Source organism: Neovison vison, chromosome 12, assembly GCF_020171115.1.
Source record: "Neovison vison isolate M4711 chromosome 12, ASM_NN_V1, whole genome shotgun sequence".
NCBI lineage: Eukaryota > Metazoa > Chordata > Mammalia > Carnivora > Mustelidae > Neogale > Neogale vison.
Genome location: NC_058102.1, coordinates 135,669,434 through 135,687,993, shown reverse-complemented (window position 1 = coordinate 135,687,993; position 18,560 = coordinate 135,669,434). Strand labels below are relative to the sequence as shown.

The following is an 18,560-nucleotide window of genomic DNA, read 5'->3' as shown; positions in this document are numbered from 1 at the left end:
AGCTTGTTATCCTACCCTAGAAAGAAAAAATTCTATGTTAGGTTGAATAATTAGTTTTTGATGACCCCATGTGGATTACTGTCTGTCCCCTATTTTCCCAAAGGAAAGATTAAAAAAATACAAGAGTTTCAAAAATAAAAGCCCCACCATCACAGCAATATAGAGCCGGGCCAACATGTTTATTTTCAAAACAGAAAACACAGATCTTATAACAGTATATTATTTCCATCACTGTTCCAATTAGAAGAAGGAGGATGATTTGATTATTCTGAAGTATTCTATAATATATTACAGTGAAAATCTTGGGTTTCTTTATTCTCCAGTTTGTATTCGTAATGACTGTCCCTGAATTATGTGTCATAGTGTATTAGAAATTATAATAACTGGGGGAAAAGCAATACAAGTAAAGTGAAATGTTTTATCGCCCCCCCCAAAAAAAAACATTTTTAGTGGTATTATATTCATGTTTCAGCAAAAATAGACACAATGAAAAGTATCTCTGAAGCCCATTTCTGAACAGTGTTTTCCAACAATAATGTTATATCTCCTATTCACATGAAGGTAGGCTCAAGAACTTGGTTTGTTAAATACAGCCTTGTTATTTGACCCTTGTTGGAATACTAAGAATCCATAATGATGGATTATGCCTTATGCTGCTACCCTGGAGAGAATCCCCAGGAATTCCAGCACTAAACACAACCACTTCTTATGCTCCACAGCACTTTTTCTCCCAGGGAGGCTGCCCTTTCCCATCTACGTTATGCTGCCTTATGCTGCTACCCTGGAGAGAATCCCCAGGAATTCCAGCACTAAACACAGCCACTTCTTATGCTCCACAGCACTTTTTCTCCCAGGGAGGCTGCCCTTCCCCATCTACGTTAGAGCACCTGGGGAGCTCATTCAAAGGCATGTTCCTTAGCATCTCTGTGACCTATGGAATCGTAGTCCAAGATGGGATCCAGGAACCTGCCCTTTTTTTTTTTTTTTAAGATTTTTATTTATTTATTTGAAAGAAAGAGACCACAAGTAGGCAGAGGCAGGCAGAGAGAGAGGAGGAAGCAGGCTCCCCGCTGAGCACAGAGCCCAATGCGGGGCTCGATCCCAGGACCCTGGGATCATGACCTGAGCCAAAGGCAAAACCTTTAACCCACTGAGCCACCCAGGTGCGCCCCTGCCCTTTTGAGAAGTTCCCCTGTGTATGTTATTCTCCTCTCTACAGCATTTCAAGAAGATGGGTTAGAACAGTGAGATGCCACCTCACACCAGTCAGAATGGCTGAAGTTAACAAGTCAGGAAACAACAGGTGTTGGTGAGGGTGCGGAGAAAAGGGAACCCTCCTACACTATTGGTGGGAATGCAAGCTGGTAGTCACTTGGGAAAACAGTATGGAGGTTCCTCAAAAAGTTGAAAATAGAGCTGCCCTATGACCCAGCAAATCACACTACGGGGTATTTACTCTAAAGATACAAATGTAGTGATCTGAAGGGGCATGTGCACCCCAATGTTTATGGAAGCAATGTCCACAATAACCAAACTATGGAAAGGGCCCAGATGTCCATCAACAGTTGATGGATAAAGAAAATGTGGTACACACACACACACACACACAATGGAATACTATGCAGCCACCAAAAAATATGAAATCTTGCCATTTGCATGACGTGGATGGAACTAGGTGGTATTATGCTAAGCGACATAAGTCATTCAGAGAGAGACAAGTATTATATTGATCTCACTGATATGAGGAATTTGAGAAAAAAGAAAATCATGGCTGAAGGAAGGGAAAAATGAAACAAAGCAAAACCAGGGAGGGAGACAAACCATAAGAGGCTCTTAATCTCAGGAAACAAACTGAGGGTTGCTGGAGGGGAGGTGGGGGGAGGGATGGGGGGGCTGGGTGATGGACATTGGGGAGGGTATGTGCTATGCTGAGTGCTGTGAATTGTGTAAGACTGATGATTCACAGAACCATACCCCTGAAGCAAATAATATATGTTAATAATAAAAAAATAATAGAAAGACAACTATCATATGATCTCCCTGATATGAGGAAGTGGTGATGCAACATGGGGGCTTAAGTGGGTAGGAGAAGAATCCATGAAACAAGATGGGATTGGGAGGGAGACAAAACATAAGTGACTCTTAATCTCACGAAACAAACTGTGGGTTGCTGGGGGGAGGGGGGTCAGGAGAAGGGGGGTAGGGTTATGGACACTGGGGAGGGTATGTGCTTTTGGGTAAATTGGAAGGGGAGGTGAACCATGAGAGACTATGGACTCTGAAGAACAATCTGAGGGGTTCGAAGTGGTGGGGGGTGGGAGGTTGGGGTACCTGGTGGTGGGTATTATGGAGGGCACGGCTTGCATGGAGCACTGGGTGTGGTGAAAAAATAATGAATACTATTTTTCTGAAAATAAATAAATTGGAGGAAAAAAAAATAAACACGCAGATCAAAAAAAATAATTAAAAAAAATAAAAATTTTAAAAAGTAAAAGAAAAGAAGAAGAAGATGGGTTAGAGGCTAGGGTGTGGTAGTTGAAACTGCACATGAGGCTGACAGCTCTGTGGCACTTGGAGCAACCCCTGTGACTGGTGAAGGGTGACTGACAGCATTGTTTCTCTACTTCAGGAATTATGATGTCTTAGCCTTTGCTATGGGCCAGGCATTGTTCCAGAAGCTCAACACTCATGACCTCGTTTAACCCTCACAGCAACCCAGAGAAGTAGGCATTACTGTTGTCCCCATTCTGTAGGGGAAGACACTTAAACACCATGTGCATAAATAACTTGACCAAGGTCCCATACCTAACAAGTCAGCTCTTTTCCATACTTCCTGCACTTCTACAAATTATGGTACAAAAAGATGGTTTTTGATCTATAAAATGTTTTTGCTTTCCTTCCCAACAAATCAACTTGTTACTCTTCAGCAATTTGTTCTCCATTTTTTTCTTAGAATCTCTTGTATTCTAAATTTAAGTGATAATAGTGGATTAGGATCTGTATACTATTGGAATTTAATAAATGCTGTGGGATATAAATGCCTAGACAAAATCTTGAGTGGATACTCCTGGCAAGATTTAAATGGGGGGTGGGGAGGGGGTGGGATTAGATATGCCCTTGATCAAATGGGTCATCAGAAGATCTTTATACTAGGGGTACACTGGGGCCCTTCTGACCCCCAGAAGGCATTTTATCTCCCTTTACACCTAGTTCGTTGTTTAAATTCGAATGCCCTTCAGTATCATCAGCAAAAATCTTCCAAGTCTTCATTTCAAAGCCCCTCCCCGCCCTACTTCAGACTTCAAATGACTGTGTCTGAAATGAAAAGCAGAAAATCACAGAACCTTTAAATGTAGAAATGTGTTAACATAGAACACTGACATGCCAAGTACAGTTGTAGCATTTTAAGTTTATTAAGAACATTGAGATGTATTTGAAAAGTAGAAGGCCTGGTAATCCTGTTCATCTTATGTCTAAAATATGTTTCTTTTCTATTAATAAATACAGCAGATGAACTGTGAGTAAAGAAGCTGTCATTTGCCACTCCTCGGAAAGATCCAAGAAGTTTGCGAGCGTCATCTCCCTTCTTGTGTCATTTCTGGTGTTAATGCAGTCAGACAGGTTTAACAGCTAGGTCTCCTCGTCTCAAGTGCCATTTCTGGAGATGGTAATTTGAGGAATTTGCAAAGTATGGCAAAAATGTGAGCCAATTCAAAGATACACTACAGTTCGTATATCAAAGCAAAAATACTTTTCGATGGTTTTTCAGAGATACTCAAGAACTTGAAAATACAGAGACAGAGCCAGACTCTCCAGCCAGTTTCTAGACTATTACAAGTGCATACTCTTCCATTTCTTTTTGCTGAAGAAAGACATATTAATACTTCATAACCTGACATCCTACAGATCCATGTTCGTTAAGTCACCCTTCTAGAATTGCAGGGTTGCAGCTATAAAATTGATTTCGGGGGAAAGAGTGCTGATGCTGTTGAAGAACTTAGAGGATGAATATCAATATCAGCTTTGGGCCAAAATTAAGATTTAGCTAAGAACTGGTAAATCCATCCAGTTTCCAAAACTAGTAGCCCCATTGGCATGCAAAAGGAGTGCTTTTATAAACAATTAATGCTCCTTGCAACACACAGACACACACACAGAAGTTATTCATGCATAGTTAGGAAGTCATTTTCTGAGACTTTGGCTAGAAACCTAGCTTTCATGGATGAAACATTTCGGGTAACATCTCCAATATTCCCCTTGAGAAAAATGAAGTAACGAAATCCATTAGACACTTCAAGTTCGCAGCTCTTGTTTCATGTGGATCCAGTATTCTTTGTCTTGGCATGTTGTGATAGTTCGGCACAAAATAGCATCAGAAAAACCATTTTGTCCCTGAAGATAGATTCTGCACACTTAATCCATTAATCCGAGCTGATGGGCTTTGCCCAGAGTTAAAACATTCTGTTCTTACATAATGGCTTTCTTATTAAATCTCTGAACAATACCAATTTTTCTGGTGTCTACATTCAACCCCATATTCTAGATGTAAAAAGTAAAGAGAGAGAGGAGGTTAATTTTTTTTTTTTTTCATTTTACGAGGGTTCATTTGGTGCTTGGTATACATGATCAAGCGCTCTTCTGTTTTAGAAAATATTCAGTCATGTGGTCCTCAGAAGAAGCATATTATCATAGTACTGTTAGCCCCATTATATAGGTGAGAAAGTTGAAGTCGAGCAGCTGGTCCGCTGTCAAACAGACAGTAGGCGGTAGAGCAAGGGTCCAGCTCCTGCTCTCTGGTTCCAGGGTCTGGGCTCCAACCACTGCACCAGGCTGCCTCTGTGCCTCATTCCAGACCACCCTCGTAGTTAATAACGATGAGCTCAGAACAGAAATGAGAATATTTAACATTTCCAGACCCCCTTTCTGGTCATTCACCAACAATTTCCTCCCCACAGATTGCATTCTAATTTTCAAAGTGAAGTTTCAGGCTCAAAGTTTTCGGCTTTGGAAAGGTGGAGCCTTTGAGATCACAGAGGACCAGTCTTGGTAGATGGTCTCATGCAGAACAACTTAGCATCAAGAATATTTAAGGTATTTAGCGAAAAAGATTGAAAGTGAAGTTGAGGCGTTATAACTGGGTCGTACTCGGCTTATTTGAAAAGTTACTTTCAAATTGTTAAATCCCGCTTCCTACAACTTCAGTCCTCCGGCCTAGATTGAAGTCGGAACACCGGTGCATTTTACAATAACAGTGCCACTTGGAATTGATAAGGAGCCATTAGTCTCAAGTTCTCATGCTCTGCCCAATAAGGAAAGCCACAAGGCCACCACTCCCTGACTGACAGGAGCCAAGCAACACTTTCCCGGGCTTGCACACACACATGGGTACTGCTGGAATAGTGAAGATGCTGTTGTTGTTAAGGGAGATATAACCTATCCCGAAAGTTTTGCGACGTCAGCTTACACACACACACACCCGTCCAGACGGAGGAGCTCTTCGCTATTGGTCCGGAAGAGAGGGGTGTGGTTTCTCATTTTCATTTCCCGGCCAAGTTAGAGGAGACGATGCATTGACAGAGAGGCAGCCGAAGGTGGGGATCCTGAGGATCCGGGACATCTGGGCATCATTAGCCATAGTGAGGGCCCAGCCCACATGAGAGGCAGCAGGAAGGAAAAGAATCTTTGGCCAGATGTTCGAAGTCATGGCTGGAGGAAACACTGGCTTAATTTTTGGAAAAGATTTTTCTTCAAACCCTGAAGTGATTTTGGAAGCCACTCATTCTTTAAGGCCTCAGGATAAATAATTGTGCTAGTATATTGCAAAAAGGAAAAAAAAATTCTACACGCTATCCATGAAGAAGAGGTGGGTTTCATTTATAATTCTCAACTGTTCCGAAAGGTTGCCAAACTCTTGCCCCACGATCCCTCTCAAGGCCCTCAAAACTCGGGCTCCAGTGCTCTTCTGCGAGCAGCGTCCTCGGTACTCACCAGGCTCAGATGCAGTCTCTTCCCGCCAGGCTGGAGTTTTAAAGAACTCCCTTGGGGCTGTAGTGGGCCTGGAAGAAGCAGCTCCGTCATCCAGATACGTGTTTTAGTGTGTTGGGTATTTTTTCCTTCCTGCTGGGGCAAACATCACTTAGAATGATTTATCGTTACTCATTCGGAAGCTCTGACTACCCCAAAGAGAGGCTAACCACAAAAATTTCCTCTAAAAGTGATGCAGCCACAGCTGTCTAGGAGTTATTTAACAGTAATTCACTCTGGGCAATAGAAGAGTGATTATAAGGATATCACGTCTATTAAAACGTCAATCCAATTAAAGCCTGGGAGAGAACTCGAGAGAGCTCAGAGTCCCTATTCTGTGATTTGGACAGATTTTTTTTTTTTATATTTTAGATTAAATCATAAGCAGAAAAAAGTCTCTTTTTGCATCTCTGTGGTCTAAAATACTTTTAAAAAAAAAACAGAAAAGGTGTTTAACCGATTTTTAATAAGTTGTCATTCGACAGGCTTTCTGTGTAAACAGTGCATTAAGCCTTGTCACGGTCTTCAAAGGTGGCTTTATCGATGGAGACCACTCGAGTAATTGAATGCAGTAGTTAAAAACATGACCTTCAGAGTCGGCTGACGTGGAGCTGAGACTCATGACCCCCGTTGCCAAAATGAGTCCTTTGCGAGTGTCTGGACCCTTCTAAGCTCCAGTGTCATTTGGAAATAAGGCCCATGGTGCTGTTTCACAGGGTTATTATCAGCATTTAGCCAGATAACATTTTAGGGTCCCTGGCATAGCGCCTGGCACAAGAATAACCATCCAATCAATGTTAGTAATTGTTATTTTAAAGATAACCCCTTCTCGTAACATTGGAGTCTCTCAATATTCAAGTTTGAACTGGATGAAGCTGGATTTTGAATTCTTCAAATCTGTTTCTATTTCACAGGCCAAAACCACTGCCACATCAGGGAAGGCCACATGGTAGATTACTATCTTATTTATTAAAGTGATTACTATCTTATTAATAAGGCAAAAGTCGAAGTTCAGTGAAAAAAGCAAACATGTACAGAATGACCCCATTTTAAAAAATGTATATAAACTTGCTTGGAAAGCCATATACTCAAATATTATATTAGTTATCCCTAAACTTCCTGTATTTTCTCTTTTATACTTTTTTCCTAGATTTTCTGCAGTGAACCTGTATGACTTTCTTATTAGAAAAACACAGCATAGGGGTGCCTGGGTGGCTCAGTGGGTTAAAGCCTCTGCCTTTGGCTCAGGTCATGATCCCAGGGTCCTGGGGTGGAACCCTGCATTGAGCTCTCTGCTCAGCAGGGAGCCTGCTTCCCCCTCTCTCTCTGCCTGCCTCTCTGTGTACTTGTGATCTCTCTCTCTGTGAAAGAAAGAAAGAAAGAAAGAAAAGAAAGAAAAAGAATAAACACAGCATATGCTGTTTTTAAAAACAGTATAGAGTCATAGTGGAACCAGTCTTTAGGTGTGTGTGTGAGGCCCCCACGTGGATCCAGTATGTGGGGAAGTAAAGATAGAGACTATGGAGGTGGGAGCAGGGGTAAGGTCCTGTAGATTTAGAGCATTTCGTAATCTTCAGGAAGGTTTTCCATCTGCCGGGTTTGCCAGAGCCTTGCTCTTTATCTCAACTGTTCCAAGTATGTAAATAACTCCAAAAACTGATCTGGTGTCCTGGGGGCTCTTGGGACCTCTGAGATCAGAAACACACCAAACCCTGGCTGTCCACATCAGCTGTCCCCAGTGATGGCCCCAAAACAGACACAGTTGCAAGGGGGCGCGGTGGTCAAGCATCTGCATCTCTGAATCACTCCATCTCAATTTAGGGAAATACGTAGTGCATAATTTTTAGATTATTTAATTTTTTTAAATTCTCTTATTTTTTATCTACATTTAAGTGATGTGAGTTTCTGCTCCACATTTGTGGAATCTTTTTAAACATTCCTAACCTTAGGGCTTATTGATTCAATTTGGGAAAAAAAAAAAAAACTCAGAGATTTGGCCATATTTTTATCTCTTTTTATGACCATAACTCTTACTTCAGGAATATATATATCAGAATTAATACGTTTCTAGATTGTGTTTATCAAAGTCGAGTGGCCTCTGCCCACAGAGCTTGGTGCTTCCACATCTCGAATGGCAATAGAAGTGGTTTTTAGTGTAATTGTTTCTCTACATAACTTTATAAGGAAACACATGTCCAAACTGAGGATAGCCCCACTTTAAGTTTCAGCATGGTTTGGGTTTTACGGCATCCAAGATTTTCCTAACTACGCACCTCTTTTTTTTTTTTTTTCCTTTCCTCTTCTTTTTTTGGTCTTAAAACACGCTCTTTTGGCTGGTTCAATAAGCTGTTCCTGCCAACCAGTTGCTTTTATGGTAATTGACAGCGTAGCCGATTTTTGGAACCTTAGAATCTAAAAAGGCATTTTAGCCCAGACTTCGGATAGGCCGAGCCAAGCTACTTGCAGAGTGAGAGATACAGCTGAGCTGAATGTAGGGCAGTCAGACCCCAAGTCTGTGCATGCTAATTAACAGCAGGGAAACGTCTGCTCTGGCTCCGACTTCAGATTTCTCTCTTTGCAGCGGCATTCAGAATTCTTCCCTCTCCTGGCAGATTGTGACGGATGCCACTTCTGGACAGGAGCCAGGGACACCACCTGTCTGCTGTGTGTAGAAGTGGCTTGAGCCCCCCACCAAGCACCTGTCTATTGACTGAAAAGATGCAAAACACTTGAATCAGATAAAAGCCAGCTAGTTTACACTTCAAAAGAAAAAAGCATCTTCACAATTAATGGAGTTATTTAATGTAAGCAGTAGAGGGTACCTTTTCTGAGTTTTCCTCAATGCTGTCAGTTCTCCAAAATAGCTGGGGTATTTCCCCAGATTTCATCTCAGAGTAAGGACAGGAAAAAAAATCTTCCCAATCCAGTAGATCTTTATTGCCCTTTGCTTTCCTGCAAGAGCACAAATGTTTGAGTAAAAGGACCCTGCTTGCTGTCTTGCTTCTGCTAGCTCTTCTGGGAACTAGAACACACTACTCTGCAGGAGGTGGCTCTTAGACCCATAATATCCTAGTGACACTGGGCAACCCACCAATAACAGCAACAGGGAAAGCATGCCCTTCTAACACCAATTTATGTTTTGAACCAGAAGCACCCCAGACACAGAGATTCCCCCCACCCCCCTCCACCCCAAATAGTAGTAGCCACCTCTTTCTTGTTGGTTTGAAATGTTTGACACTGAGCTTTGTTACACCCTGTTTTCGCGTTGCTCTTGAGAGAGAAGCAAAATGTCTCTTCTGTTCCTTACTTTTTATGAAGACCTTTCTTCTGTTGCTGGGAAAAGAACCTGAATCCATACCTAATGACGCTGAACATACCCATCAGCTTTAGAAATGAAACGTAGGATGCAGTCTTTTGAATGCTGCTGGGGACCTTGTTGAAATCATGAAACTAATTAAGAATACCCGAACAGGGATTGGAATCTAGGTTTTCCACTTCAAAGGTATTTTCATAGGCACTGAGCTGTAAAACTCATACACCCGAAGAGTAAGCAGAATTTTATAATTTCGCAGTTGGGTGTAGTAAACTTGTTTCTCAGTGGAAGGAGTGCAGGGAGACAAGCCGAGTGCATCCAACCGCCGACTGCGCTGCAGGACGTACGTGATCACTCTTCCTCTGAAACGGAATCTCTCCGTGGACCTGAACGGTAAATTCACATGTAGACTCCACTCATTTACGGCACTTCTGGGTTCTGTAACCCATTACATATTTGATGGCCACAGGCTTCCTTCTTGTCTGTGCGGTAATCACTCTTGGGTTGATCGTTCAGGTAGGGAATTCGCCTCTGGTCCCCTTTGAATATGTGAGACTGCTTTGTTTGTAAGCCAGAGCATCAGTTACATGGTCTTTTCTAAATTATGTTTTGTTATTTCCCTAATGTTATTTAAGCTTCATGGAACTTATTCTGCTTTTGCCAAGTCTTTCCATTGAATAAATATCTCCATAACCTATTGCTTCACTTTGGCAACAGAATTGTTGCAATTTGTGGGCAAAATTGAGCAAAGGCTTAACTCTTTTTTTTTTTTCCTCTGTAAAATATCCAGTGTTGCTGGCTTTCCTCCTCCTAGACAAAGACCTTGACTTGTTCTCTGTTTTTATAGTACACTGTCTCTGTCATTCCTGAGTAAAGATGTACAGATAATAGTACGAAACAAAGAGTGACTTAACAGACATAACAGAGACATGCTATCCACGTACAGAGTCACTAATACAAAATAAGCTAAGACACAAAGTGCTTAGAATAGTGCCTGGCACAGAGGAAGGGATCTGTAAACTGGGATTATTGGAGTTCTGTGAATTAAAAATTGTCATTCTCTTTCTTCAATTACATAAGTAATTGTATAGTTCCAAAAATATCAAAGGCAGCTGAAATATAACTAGCCATCCAGGCCAACCTAGTAGGGACCAGAAGATACAGTCGGTGACCATCCAGCTGCTCACAGATTGAGCTATTTCCCCAAAGGACCTTTAAATGAAAGGAGATCAAAGAAAGGGACTAATGTTTGTTGTTCTGTTTTGGGCTAGACACATAGCATCTCATTTATTCCTCATAAGAACCTTGTTATTTATGCACTAAGTGTTTTTGTTTTGTTGGCTTGCCTTTTTTTTTTTTTTTTTAAAAAAAAGCTCCCTGGGACCCTAGGAAGGATTCTACAAAGAGCCCATAGTGACCCTTTATTTCCCCCAGGTCCACACCAGGAGGCCCGACTCAGGATGCACTAACAGGCTTTCCTAATTCTTTTCTTTCCTAGAGGACACAGGACTTTAGCTGCCTCCTCTCCACGGGCATATAATCATTCTTCTCCTGAACATATCTTCCTTGGAAAATTTTACCCTGGTTACACTGTATTATGTTCATGTTGATGCTCTTATTCTCAAGTCCCATTACTGTCTTAGAGCCCAGAACTGGAAAACTATGCTGCCTTGCCTTACTAGCCTTGAGCCTTGCAGAGGGGGAAAAAATGTCTTTAAAAAATATTGGGTTGAGAGAGGTAAAACAAAGGGAAAGGAGGGAGGGCAGGAAAATGCAGCTTTCCAAAGCCATACAACTGGAAGGAGGTCTTGAGTAAATACCCTGGTTTTCATGTTTCCTGTATAGGGCAAAGTGCCTCATTTCGTAACTACTTGGTAATATTTATTGTTGTTGTTGTTGATGATGATGGTGGTCGTAACTTAACTTCGTTTTGGAATCTCATAGGCTGATGGGGAGTCTCAACCCTGTTCCTTTGTCCCCACTTCCCATGCCATGCTAGCAGATCCTCTTTACCCTCTGTCTATCTTTCCCTCCAGCATGTCTATTTTTGGGTTCCCAGTACCATATTCTTTTAACCTAAAAGCTACCTAGGGAGAATTCATCAAGATCAGTAGCCCATTTCATCTTTCTTGATATTGATGTTTGCACTGGTAGACATTAGTGCCTGAGAGAGGGAGGAAATGTACACCAAAAGAGAGAGTGCATAAGCAAAGCTCACCCCATAATGCTCATTTCCTGCAGTGGGAAGGATTCCTTTGCAGCTGGAAGACTGGTGCCTGCTTATTCTAATAGAGTCAGAAGTCCTGTGCTGTTGCATTGAATTTGCTACTCATTTGCTAGCTAGCCAGAGGGAACTATTTGTCAATCCTTTTTCTGAAATCACGGTTTGATTCCCACGAAGTCAGAAGGTTGAACCACAGGCACCCTGAAGTTCTAAGAACTCTCTTTTTTTATAGTTGAGGAAATTGCATCCCAGACTTTGTGGGAGCATTGTAGCCGGTCCAAAGGTACAGCAGGTGAGTGGGGGAGTGAGAACAGAACCTGGCCACAGGAAGGCCGCAGGAACCTTGTCCCTCTACTGTTTGCCTCCTCATTAAAAAACCCAATTTCTTGGGATAAATCAATGTCAGATTTCTGTATATTTATGAAAGCTATTTTGCATTTTTTATTACCTGTTCTCATCTTATTCCTGCTTCTTTGCAGAGAGATTTCTTTTGTATCTTAAACTACTTTATCTATGTTAAACAAAAAATTAACTGATTTTCAACCATATTTCCTGATGAGCTTCTATTCCTGGTCGTTAATGAGGCAACTCCAGAGATTAAAACAGAAGGAAACAAGGAAAGAAAAATAATTGAGTTTTTGCTTGTCTTTACAGACGCTCTGGAAAATGGATCCAATAAGGGTGACAGGTGAGAAATATGTTTTTATCCGCCATTTGTGCTTTTCACTGATGGCATTTTCTGTGTACACTGCAGTAGATTTGATCATTATCTTTCTTTTCTTGCTGAAATCCAGTGCAGCCCACAGGAAGGGACCAAGCAAGGATGACACATACTGGAAGGAGATTAATGCCGCTATGGCCTTAACAAATCTTGCACAGGGCAAAGACACACTGCAGGGAACCACCAGCTGCATCATCCAGAAGTCGTCACATATAGCAGAAGTCAAGACCGTCAAAGTGCCACTGGTCCACCAGTTTTAAGGGTTTGTCGCTTTTCAGACCAATGGCTGTTCTTCACGTCAGTGTTTTCCCATAAAGCCTCCTCCTACGAGCCGAAGCAGAAGTGGAAATGACTCCCTTTCAAACCTCTTTTTATTTTTAATTATCCTAACTATATCATTTAGTTGCTTCTATAAAAGACATATAAATTATAAAAACCTCACTTTAATCAAAAATAGTAACTTATTTTATGTTACTCAAACTATGCATCAGGTGTCTGCATTGCCGTTACAGTAAGTGCCTTGCTTCCCAAAAATCAGCAGCAACGTGGGCGTAGTGGAGCAGCTATGCCTCAAATGACAACACCGCCATGCTTGTTCGTCTGCGTGTCACTCCAGACGGGCCTCTGACCATTCCAGGACTGAAACCACACGCGCTGAAAGGCCTCACAATGTATTCAGTAATTCACGTGTTAAAACTTGGACATCTATTCAGCCCAAATGAAACGTTCCTCTTAAAAAAACAACTTCTGCAGCATTTAAAATTGTTCAGCATGCTTTTCAGAGTGACAGTGAGAATTTCATGCATGTATCTTGCCTGCCTATCAGACACACTACAAAGTTCCAAAAGGAAAGGAGCGGCGATCACATAACATGTACACGTAAAAAGAATCCCAGTGAATACATTGTGATCTGAAGAACTTTTTCCAAGCATTGCTGGAAAATGCCACAATGCCCTTTTAGAATTAATTTGGATTTTCTTTTTCTTAAGTTTCGCTGAAGTTCTTAAAAATTTTATTATATAAATTACTCAAAATGTTCCCGTGTAGAACTAAACCTATAGTTTAGTTTTAACACATAATCCTGTTTGCGTTAAAGTTCAGTGCTTTTTGTGATGGAAAGCTTTTCATGTGGAAGGGTTAAAAAACCTTTTAGTTGGTTCATTTCAAATTATAATTGCTGATGGACAATTTGTATTGCAACGAGAACAAGACAATGAAAGAAATGTATCTCTATGTGAATATACATATACACTCATAAAAATGGTTTTTAAATTTAAAACATATGGAAAACAAACATTGACAGTCTTTGCATTTTGCCAAGGACATTAAAGTAAAAATTAAGTGAACTCATGCATTAAAAGAAGGAACATTTTGTTTCTAAATTAGACTATCATTGAGTGAGAATAATCAGTATCAAGAAAGAAGAATATAGTTTTCAATCAAACAATAATATTCTAATCAGCTGGGGGAGACTTGAAACTTGAATAAACAGTGGAGATGCCAAATATAACAGAGAATATGTGCTACAGAGAAGTAAAAAGGATTTGACTCTTTTATGGTGGGATGTTTTTTCTGGGTATGTAATCTATTTTGTAATTTTTTTTTTTTTAACTGGAAAGCTTTTTTGTGAGTGTGAATGAGAGCCATTAGTGCAGCCATGTGGTGGTATTTTTCTTTATTTTGCAAAATGTTTTTCAAACCAAAGGCTGCTCTAGTTGATATGTGGACAATATCAATCTTGATATAAATCGTAGGACACTTTTTCATGTAACATAGTATTTGGGGTTTGGGTTTATTTAGTGTAATGAAAATAATTTGATATAAAAATATTTTGTATATATATATTTTTACTTTGTTTTTTAAATTGCTGTTTGCAGTAACAGTAAGTGCAAAGCAGGATATGTTAAGTTATGACTGTATGATCAGATGAAGTATGAATTCGTTTGGTTTACATCCTTAAATAGTTACAGATCCTTGACAAAAACTTTCGAATCTTTACCAATTAATTTTGTCATAATGTGATCATGTCAAAGAAAACGAAGGACAAGTACTTCACTCTTTTTCATACTATTATAAGTTATTCTGGTATTAAATATTTTAATAAAATTGACTTCGTTTTGACATATTTCAGTTAGATGAATGGATGCTGGTTGTTTTTTATTTGAATTAGTCATAATTCATTTTTGCCATCCTTTTAAAAAGAATCAGCAAATTCGTTCTGTGTATAAACTATAGATGACAAGGCATTATAGGAGAGCTTTCACATGATTTTTATTTTTAAATACCAAAGCTTGGAATCTGGCCTATAAACACATCAAGAAGATTTTATAATTAGCATATCCTTGGCAATATCTCCAATTGCAATTACTTTTAATTTATTTTTTCTTTTGCTGCTTTAACATTTTCTGGAAATTAAAGTTCCCCCCAATCCTTAAAAGAATCTTCAACAATGCTGAGCCAGCAGCTAAGAATCTAACTCATAATTTATGTTGTAGAGAAATAGAATTACCTCTATTCTTTGTTTTGCCATATGTAATCATTTTAATAAAATTAATAACTGCCAGGAGTTCTTGACAGATTGAAAATAAAAGTTAATTTCTAGACTTCAATGATCATATGAATTTTGTTTTCCTTTGAGAGTTGACCAGGTGGAGAAAGAAGGAGAACAGAAGGGTCCATTATATGCCGTAAGTCTCTTTAGGTTGGTAAGCGATATGATATGGGAGCACTGCATGTGTATTAGGTTTGCTTTTCATCACCTTAGACCACCAACCTACCTTTTTAAGAGCCGAGGAAAAGAGAGTATGATGCTAACTGTTAAAATACATACATAAATTTAAAATGAACATTTGCACTAAATACCTTCTTTGAATAGCTAATACAATAAGCATTATCACTGTGTGCTATGTACTGGAGAGAATCTTGGCTTTGAAGTTAGATCTATATATCTCAGTTCCATCACCCACTACATAAGATTCAGACTCAGTCATTCTGGACTTGGCTTTCTTTATCTGCAAAGTGAAAGGAATGAGTCATAGCTTATAGACTGGCTACAAGGTTTAGAGATTACATAAAGTTTATAAAGTGCCTACCACAGTGCCTGGCATTTAATAGGTGCTTAATAAATGGAAGGTATTATCACATAATTATAATTCCTCTATATAGGGTTTGTGTGCAAAAAAGTAGCAATACGCACAGTGTATTGGGATACGGAGAGTTTCATGAGGAGCGTTGGGAAAGGAAAGCGGTCTGACATGAAAGACTGTTGGGGAATAATAATAGTTGGGATCGGAGTTAGAGAGACCTTCAAGAAAGATCATTTTATTATTACTACCTTGAATTTCCCAGAGTAAAGAATAAAGTATAACAAATGTAGGAAAGAACAGAGATGCCAATACAAAACATAGCATGTGGGAGAGCTTCCTTCATCCATATCAGCTAGAATTGCTTTTCCCTCTATTCATCCTGCTTGATCTTGTTCAAGATGACGAAGAACTCAAGCTGCTCTCTGTATCCCTGCCTGCTCCAAGTAGCAGTGTTTAACAAACAGTGGCAACAGCCATGGTCTGCTTTTAAACTCATCCTGCTCAACAGCATAACATCATGCAAATAAACACAGAGAGTAAGCAAGCCACCCAGACTCTTCCGTCCAGGGCGGCATAGGTCGGCCATGCCTTGGCAAGCAGTGTGGGGTGGTGGTAAGGACTTGGACTGGCATAACCTGGCTTTGCCTCCTCACTGCTTGGTGACTTTGGGGAATAAGCATAAACTTTGTGTACCCAGTGTTTGCATCTGTAAAATTTGATCTATGAAATTTACCTACTCTAAAGATCTATTGTGAAGATCAAATAAGGCAGTGAATATAAAAGTACTTTGCAAACTACATGTACTGTATAAATGTTAATGATTATTAATGTGTTCCAGATGACTCTGAAACACTTAATATCCTATAATTTTTGGCAATAAAAACTGTGGTTTCCATGAAGCATTGAAGACCACCAGATTTTGTCAAGTTCATATTGTGATCTGCCATCTTTGGGCCGTCTTAAGCAAAGTCTTCTGGTCCTCTACTTCTTTTTTTGGTTTTTTGTTTGTTTGTTTTGTTTTGTTTTTATCCCCCCCCCTTTTCTTAACAGTTATGGTCAGAATTAGGTGACTGATTGTCACATTGCAGGGACAGAATCCTAACTTCATCACTTCCTAGACTGGAGACACATCTTAGAGATGGACTAAAAATTTGGTTGGAGAAGTGTATGTATTGCCCATAATAAACTCTTTTTTCTTAAGATGAGAAAAACCAGTTTCTAAGTTTGGACAAACAAGCTGATGTGCTTTTTACATCTTTACACGAATGACTCCATGGAAATTCATGTAAAATTTGTCTCAGTAAGTCTTCTGAAATAAATTTCAGCCCAAAGCCAGCTTCTGGAAATTTGATCGGTAGTGAGTCTACTCTGACTTGTATTCATGACTTTTAAACAAAATTTAAATTTTTAATTCATGTTTTGTAAAAGTATAAACAAAACTTATGATAGCTGTAGAAACATTTAAGCAGTGTAGGAGGACATAAGTTTAAAAAAAAAACAAAAACCCATACCCTATCTCTCCATGATCCCAATCCCACATCCCAAAGATAACCATTGTTAACAATGTCTTGTGTCTATTTCCAGAAACTCTATGCTTATACAAACTTGTACTTTTTCATCTTGCACTTCTTACCATATTCATATGACCCTGCAATATTTTTTCCATTCCATCATGTGTGTGTGTATATATGTTTCATATCTATATATATGTAGATTTCATTATTTAAATGAATGCATAGGATTTTATTTTGGATCTTTTATAATTTACTTAGCAAATAACTCCTTGGTGGACTTCTGGATTATTTCCTATTTTTGATTATTATAAACTAGTGCTACCCAAAGCGTTGTTTTACATTGAGATAAGGAGCTTACCCCAGAATATACATTAGCATACTGCAAGAAAAACTTCTATGAATAAAAATTGTCACCTGAACTCACAGAGCTCTTAGTTGATTTATATTCTGACCCCTTATCTCCTCCCAGACTAATAACCAACAGTTGATGAATTGTCATCATCAAACAGACCATATTTCAATATCACTGATATAAATATTGATGCAGCGAATATTCTTGTATATATGTGACTTCAGCCACTTGTATGTCTATGGAATAAATACCTAAAAGTGGAATTCATTGGTCAAATGATAGGTAAATTTAATTTTTTGATGGATGCTGCCAAATTACCAAGTAAAATGTCACCAATTTACACTGCTAACAGTAGAAAGTGAATGTCTGTTTTTCTTCAGCTTGTTCAAAACATTGAGTATTATTAAGCTTTTCCATACTAGACAATGTGGTAGGCAAAAGTGATATTTTGTCATTGCTTTAACTGCAACTTTTTCAAGATGAGTGGCACACATAAGTTTGGTCATGTATTTGTTTTCAATGAATTGCTTGTTCATGTCTTTTCTGTTGTTGTTTCTTCATTTCTTTTTCATTCTTACCTTCCTTTCATCCATTTGTTAGTGATTTGTACATTATTTGTATATTTTAAAATTCTTTTCTATTCTGTCTACAATAGATGCTGTAAATATTTTCCAAGACTGTTTTTATATATACTTGACCTCACTTATAGTATTTTTGAGTTCAGAAGCTTAAATGTAATCTGTACATATACATTGAATGTCAAAGAGAGTACTGGATATATTTATAGTATAGTAGTTCAGAACACAAACTCTGGAGCTAACTTCTGAGATTCAAATCTTATCTCTCCTGCTTACTAGTTCTACAGTCTTGAACAAGACATTTAACCTATTTAATCTCAGTTTCCTCATCTATAAAATATGGATTACAATAATTACTTGGTTGTGTTGTGAGGCTTAATTAGTTATTATATGTAAAGCACTTATAATCATATTACCTTGTATTTAGTGCCAAGATTGTAAAAAACAACAACAACAACAACAAAAACCCCATCCATCTTTTCTGCTGTTAGTATTATGGTTTGTTTTTACATGTTTAAATCTTATATCCATTTCCGATTTATTTTGGCATAAAAAATGAGCTAGGCAGCCTCCCAAAATGAAATCTTTATGTATAAACCTAACAGAATATGCACAAGATCCATATGAGGAAAATGACAAAACTCTGGTTAGTGAAATTAAAAAGCTAAGTAAGTGGAGAGATAGTCTATGTTCATGGATGGAATGACTCAATACTACTCAGATGTCAGTTCTTCCCAACTTGATCTAT

The 18,560-nt window shown here is 39.1% G+C and overlaps 1 protein-coding gene across 1 annotated transcript in view; it reads left to right on the top strand.

Moving 5' to 3' along the window:
• Positions 1 to 14,416, top strand: part of MKX (mohawk homeobox) — a 66,937-nt gene extending 52,521 nt beyond the window's left edge. Inside the window, exons 6-7 of the mRNA XM_044227983.1 lie at positions 12,216 to 12,249; positions 12,356 to 14,416. Of these exons, the coding sequence (XP_044083918.1) occupies positions 12,216 to 12,249; positions 12,356 to 12,542 (221 nt within the window). The 3' untranslated portion in view covers positions 12,543 to 14,416. The remainder of the gene's footprint in view (positions 1 to 12,215; positions 12,250 to 12,355) is intronic.
• Positions 14,417 to 18,560: the final 4,144 nt, after the last annotated feature.